General features: G+C 41.8%; 1 protein-coding gene across 3 annotated transcripts in view; it reads left to right on the top strand.

Annotated features, from left to right (window-relative positions):
- BRD3 (bromodomain containing 3) overlaps positions 1–6,694 on the top strand; it is a 128,156-nt gene extending 121,462 nt beyond the window's left edge. For all 3 annotated transcript variants that reach the window (XM_053695623.1, XM_053695621.1, XM_053695622.1), the window contains exon 14: positions 5,747–6,694. In XM_053695623.1, coding sequence (XP_053551598.1) covers positions 5,747–5,865 — 119 coding nt within the window. In that variant the 3' untranslated portion in view covers positions 5,866–6,694. The remainder of the gene's footprint in view (positions 1–5,746) is intronic.
- The last annotated feature ends 387 nt before the right edge of the window (positions 6,695–7,081 follow it).

The following is a 7,081-nucleotide window of genomic DNA, read 5'->3' as shown; positions in this document are numbered from 1 at the left end:
CAGACTTTTCTGCTTAAGGTATGACTAGCCACATTTCTAACAAGACTGGGTAATGCTGGAAGGCTGTCATTTCCCCTCATGGGGACCGGTAAGCCATTTTCTTAGTCAAACAAACAGAATAAAGGGTTTAATATGGGCTATAACACTGGTAGACACTTTTATGGGCTAAATTGATTGCTTTATTTGGACATCTTATCTATGTTTATATTGATATTTCACATTTATAAGATTGGGGAACGTTTTTTAATGGCAGGCACTATGTTAGACACCTTTCCAGTCAGGGAGGGCCTTCCCTGTTGTAGGCTGAGCCTCATTTTCGCGCCATTATTGCGCAGTTGTTTTTTGAGAGCAAGACATGCAGATGCATGTGTGAGGATCTGAAAATTGCTGGAAAAGTTTCTAGAAGGCGTCATTTAGTATCGTATTCCCCTCTGGGCTTGGTTGAGTCACAGCCAAAGCTGTAGCTGGGACTGTATAGGGGTTAAATTTGTAAATGGCTCTGGTTCCGTTATTTTAAGGGTTAAAGCTCTGCAATTTGGTGTGCAATACCTTTAATGCTTTAAGACACTGTGGTGAAAATGTGGTGATTTTTGAAGAATCCCTTCATAGTTTTTCGCATATTCAGTAATAAAGTGGTTTCTGTTTAAAATTTAAAGAGACAGTAACGATTTTGTTTAAAACGTTTTTTGTGCTTTATTAACAAGTTTCAGCCTGTTTAACATGTCTGTGCCTTCGAATAAGCGATGTTCTATATGTATGAAAGCCAATGTGTCTCCCCATTTAAATTTCTGTGATAATTGTGCCATAGTGTCCAAACAAAATAAGGACAGTACTGCCACAGATAATAACATTGCCCAAGATAATACCTCAGAAGAGGAGAGTAGTCATGATACTACATCATCTCCTACTGTGTCTACACCAGTTTTGCCCACGCAGGAGGCCCCTAGTACATCTAGCGCGCCAATGCTTATTACCATGCAACAATTGACGGCTGTAATGGATAACTCCATAGCAAATATTTTATCCAAAATGCCTGCATATCAGAGAAAGCGCGATTGCTCTGTTTTAAACACTGAAGAGCAGGAGGGCGCTGATGATAAACTTTCTCTCATACCCTCACACCAGTCTGAAGTGGTTTTGAGGGAGGGTCTGTCAGACGGGGAAATTTCAGATTCAGGTAGAATTCCTCAACAGACTGAACCTGATGTTGTGACATTCAAATTTAAATTAGAACATCTCCGCGCACTACTTAAGGAGGTGTTATCTACTCTGGACGATTGTGACAACTTGGTCATTCCAGAGAAATTATGCAAAATGGACAAGTTTCTAGAGGTTCCGGTGCACCCCGACGCTTTTCCTATACCCAAGCGGGTGGCGGACATAGTGAATAAAGAGTGGGAGAAGCCCGGCATACCTTTTGTTCCCCCCCTATATTTAAGAAATTATTTCCTATGGTCGACCCCAGAAAGGACTTATGGCAGACAGTCCCTAAGGTCGAGGGGGCAGTTTCTACTTTAAACAAGCGCACTACTATTCCTATCGAGGATAGTTGCGCTTTTAAAGATCCTATGGATAAAAAATTGGAAGGTTTGCTTAAAAAGATTTTTGTGCAGCAAGGTTACCTTCTACAACCCATTTCGTGCATTGTTCCTGTCACTACTGCAGCGTGGTTCTGGTTCGAGGAACTAGAAAAGGCGCTTGGTAGAGAGACTCCATATGAGGAGGTTATGGACAGAGTTCACGCACTTAAGTTGGCTAACTCTTTTATTTTTGATGCCGCTTTGCAATTAGCTAAATTAGCGGCGAAAAATTAAGGGTTTGCAATTGTGGCGCGTAGAGCGCTTTGGCTAAAGTCTTGGTCAGCGGATGTATCATCCAAGACAAAATTGCTTAACATCCCTTTCAAAGGTAAAACTCTCTTCGGACCAGAATTGAAAGAGATTATCTCAGACATCACTGGGGGAAAGGGCCACGCCCTCCCACAAGATAGGCCGTTCAAGGCCAAGAATAAGTCTAATTTTCGTTCCTTTTGCAACTTCAGGAACGGACCAACCTCTAATCCTGCATCCTCTAAGCAAGAGGGTAATGCCTCACAGCCCAAACCAGCCTGGAAGCCTATGCAAGGCTGGAACAAGGGTAAGCAGGCCAAGAAACCTGCTGCTGCTAACAAAACAGCATGAAGGAGTAGCCCCCGATCCGGGACCGGATCTAGTAGGGGGCAGACTCTCTCTCTTTGCTCAGGCTTGGGCAAGAGATGTTCAGGATCCCTGGGCTCTAGAAATAGTTTCTCAGGGTTATCTTCTGGAATTCAAGGAACTACCCCCAAGGGGAAGGTTCCACAGGTCTCACTTATCCTTAAACCAAATAAAGAGACAGGCGTTCTTACATTGTGTAGAAGACTTGTTGAAAATGGGAGTGATACACCCAGTCCCAATAAAAGAACAGGGACTGGGATTTTACTCAAATCTGTTCGTAGTTCCCAAAAAAGAGGGAACATTCAGACCAATCTTGGACCTGAAGATCCTAAACAAATTCCTCAGGGTATCATCGTTCAAAATGGAAACCATTCGAACGATTCTACCCACTATCCAGGAAGGTCAATTTATGACTACCGTGGATCTAAAGGATGCGTACCTACATATTCCTATCCACAAAGAACATCATCAGTTCCTAAGATTTGCCTTTCTGGACAAACATTACCAGTTTGTGGCCCTTCCATTCGGGTTAGCCACGGCTCCAAGGATTTTCACAAAGGTACTCGGGTCCCTTCTAGCGGTTCTAAGACCAAGGGGCATCGCAGTAGTACCATACTTGGACGACATTCTAATACAAGCGTCGTCCCTGTCAAAAGCAAAGGCTCACACAGACATTGTTCTGGCCTTTCTCAGATCGCACGGATGGAAGGTGAACATAGAAAAGAGTTCTCTGTCTCCGTCGACAAGAGTTCCCTTCTTGGGAACAATAATAGATTCCTTAGAAATGAGGATTTTTCTGACAGAGGTCAGAAAGTCAAAACTTCTAAGCGCTTGTCAAGTTCTTCATTCTGTTCCACGTCCTTCCATAGCTCAGTGCATGGAAGTAGTAGGGTTGATGGTTGCAGCAATGGACATAGTTCCTTTTGCACGAATTCATCTAAGACCATTACAACTGTGCATGCTCAAACAGTGGAATGGGGACTATACAGACTTGTCTCCAATGATTCAAGTAGATCAGAAGACCAGAGATTCACTCCATTGGTGGCTGACCCTGGACCATCTATCCCAGGGGATGAGCTTCCGCAGACCAGAGTGGGTCATTGTCTCGACCGACGCCAGTCTAGTGGGCTGGGGCGCGGTCTGGGAGTCTCTGAAAACTCAGGGACTGTGGTCTCGGGAAGAGTCTCTTCTCCCGATAAACATTCTGGAATTAAGAGCGATTTTCAATGCTCTCAGGGCATGGCCTCAACTAGCAAAGGCCAGATTCATAAGATTCCAATCGGACAACATGACGACCGTCGCGTATATCAATCATCAGGGGGGAACAAGGAGTTCCCTGGCGATGAAAGAAGTGACCAAAATAATACAATGGGCGGAGAATCACTCCTGCCATCTATCCGCGATCCACATCCCAGGTGTGGAAAACTGGGAAGCGGATTATCTGAGTCGTCAGACATTCCATCCGGGGGAGTGGGAACTTCACCCGGAGATCTTTGCTCAACTAACTCAATTATGGGGCATTCCAGACATGGATCTGATGGCGTCCCGTCAGAACTTCAAGGTTCCGTGTTACGGGTCCAGATCCAGGGATCCCAGGGCGACCCTAGTAGATGCACTAGTGGCACCTTGGACTTTCAACCTAGCTTATGTATTTCCACCGTTTCCTCTCATTCCCAGGCTGGTAGCCAGGATCAAGCAGGAGAGGGCCTCTGTGATCTTGATAGCTCCTGCGTGGCCACGCAGGACTTGGTATGCAGACCTGGTGAATATGTCATCGGTTCCACCATGGAAGCTACCTTTTGAGACAGGACCTTCTTGTTCAGGGTCCATTCGAACATCCAAATCTGGTTTCCCTCCAGCTGACGGCTTGGAGATTGAACGCTTGATTCTTTCAAAGCGTGGGTTTTCAGATTCTGTGATAGATACTCTGGTTCAGGCCAGAAAACCGGTAACTAGAAATATTTACCATAAAATATGGAAAAGATATATCTGTTGGTGTGAATCCAAAGGATTCCCATGGAATAAGATAAAAATTCCTAAGATTCTCTCCTTTCTACAAGAAGGTTTGGAGAAAGGATTATCTGCAAGTTCTCTAAAGGGACAGATCTCTGCTTTATCTGTCTTGCTACACAAAAGACTGGCTGCTGTGCCAGATGTTCAAGCATTTGTTCAGGCTCTGGTTAGAATCAAGCCTGTTTACAGACCTTTGACTCCTCCCTGGAGTCTAAATCTAGTTCTTTCAGTTCTTCAAGGGGTTCCGTTTGAACCTTTGCATTCCATAGATATTAAGTTACTATCATGGAAAGTTTTGTTTTTGGTTGCTATTTCTTCTGCTAGAAGAGTTTCAGAGTTATCTGCTTTGCAGTGTTCTCCGCCTTATTTGGTGTTCCATGCAGATAAGGTGGTTTTGCGTACTAAACCTGGTTTTCTTCCTAAAGTTGTTTCTAACAAGAATATTAACCAGGAGATAGTTGTACCTTCTTTATGTCCGAATCCAGCTTCAAACAAGGAACGTTTGTTACACAATTTGGACGTAGTCCGTGCTCTAAAATTCTATTTAGAGGCTACAAAAGATTTCAGACAAACATCTTCTTTGTTTGTTGTCTATTCTGGTAAAAGGAGAGGTCTAAAAGCGACTTCTACCTCTCTTTCCTTTTGGCTTAAAAGCATCATCCGATTGGCTTACGAGACTGCCGGACGGCAGCCTCCTGAAAGAATTACAGCTCACTCCACTAGGGCTGTAGCTTCCACATGGGCCTTCAAGAACGAGGCTTCTGTTGACCAGATATGTAAGGCAGCGACTTGGTCTTCACTGCACACTTTTGCCAAATTTTACAAATTTGATACTTTTGCTTCTTCAGAGGCTATTTTTGGGAGAGAGGTTTTGCAAGCCGTGGTGCCTTCCGTTTAGGTGACCTGATTTGCTCCCTCCCTTCATCCGTGTCCTAAAGCTTTGGTATTGGTTCCCACAAGTAAGGATGACGCCGTGGACCGGACACACCAATGTTGGAGAAAACAGAATTTATGCTTACCTGATAAATTACTTTCTCCAACGGTGTGTCCGGTCCACGGCCCGCCCTGGTTTTTTTAATCAGGTCTGATGAATTATTTTCTCTAACTACAGTCACCACGGTACCATATGGTTTCTCCTATATATATTTTCCTCCTGTCCGTCGGTCGAATGACTGGGGTGGGCGGAGCCTAGGAGGGACTATATGGCCAGCTTTGCTGGGACTCTTTGCCATTTCCTGTTGGGGAAGAGATATTCCCACAAGTAAGGATGACGCCGTGGACCGGACACACCGTTGGAGAAAGTAATTTATCAGGTAAGCATAAATTCTGTTTTCTTGCTTTTCAAATAAAGATACCAAGAGAATGAAGAAAAATTGATAATAGGAGTAAATTAGAAAGTTGCTTAAAATTGCTGCTCTATGTGAATCATGAAAGAAAAAAAATTGGGTTCAGTGTCCCTTTAAGTTACTGAGATTGTGGCAAAATAATTTTGGTAAATAGACTATTTTATTTTTTGCTTTATTTATACTTTCTTTCAGATAAATCCAGTTCAGGAGCAGCAGGTGGTCCATCAAGGCTGAGCAGCAGTAGCAGTTCCTCTGAATCTGGAAGCAGCAGTTCAAGTGGTTCAAGTTCAGACAGCAGTGACTCAGAGTAAACTGATTTTACCCAAACAGACATTGCACACACAAAATAGTGCTTCTCTGCAGTGTTTCCATCTGAGGCTCGTGTATAACGTCTCCTCTTGGTGTGCTGTTTTTAAATACAAACAGACTGATTTCTTTTGTTTTTAATATTTTTTTTTTTTTACTTTTGGTTTTATTTTTTTAAACAAAAAAAAAAAAAAGAAAAAAAGAAAAGAAAAACAGCATCGTCCGGTTTGACAAACAGGTGTTAGCAATAACCAGCAACGCAAAAGGCCCGATGCCTTTGTTGGATTTTATGAAGGTTTTACTTTACATATAATTTTTTTTTTTTTTTTTTGCATTTTCTTCTTTTGGACTGAAAGTTATTTCTTGGGCAGGAACTTGTAACCCATGGCCAGGATGTGACCAGACGCAGATAGGAAAATGGCCCTACTGAACATCTCCATCTAGTCTTGATCCTATCCCCAACCCCAATTTTATGTACACGCGGTACTCTCTATAATGGACTGTCTGCCTTTTAACTAGTAGATGTTGGTATCTTTGCATTTGCACCTGAAAATCTTAATTATACGTTTACAGTATGTTAAACCTTGATGCCTTTTTTTTTTTTTTTTTTTTTTTTTTTTTAAATAAATGGACATGTGCACTGGGCACTTGTAGGTAACTATAAAGGTAATAACCATTTTGTGTTTCAGTTTGGGATTGAAATATCTAACTTTTTAGCTATTCACTTTTTACCTCAAGACATAAAAATGGAAAATACAATTTTATAAGGCATTGCAATTTTTTTTTCTTTTGAAAACTGCTGGTCCAAGGTGATAAATTATTTTTCCCCAACAACACATTCCATTCATTTTTTCTTCTCCTTTATAATGTACATATAAATACTTTATTTATTAACACCATAGTATTGATTTTCTTAATTTAAAGAAAAACAGAGGAGAGACAATGGCAATATGCAGAGGGGAAAAAATAAAGGAAAACGGTTAAGTACTGCTTACGTTTTTACGCTGTTTTAACGACAAGTGTGCAGATTTTGCATGAAGTAAGTTTGGGAATTTTTTTTCCTCATAAGCTGTTACAACATAAACTGTGTTGGCTAAAAACATTACACTTATTTTCTTCAATAATTTGATTAAAATGACCTTCTTGCAAATATGAGACTTAATTTATAATATCAATTACCAATAGATGCCACAATTACGTCTTTCATTGCATTTCTGCACC

The sequence above is a fragment of the Bombina bombina genome, chromosome 12, assembly GCF_027579735.1.
Source record: "Bombina bombina isolate aBomBom1 chromosome 12, aBomBom1.pri, whole genome shotgun sequence".
NCBI lineage: Eukaryota > Metazoa > Chordata > Amphibia > Anura > Bombinatoridae > Bombina > Bombina bombina.
This window is presented reverse-complemented; position numbering and strand designations above follow the sequence as displayed.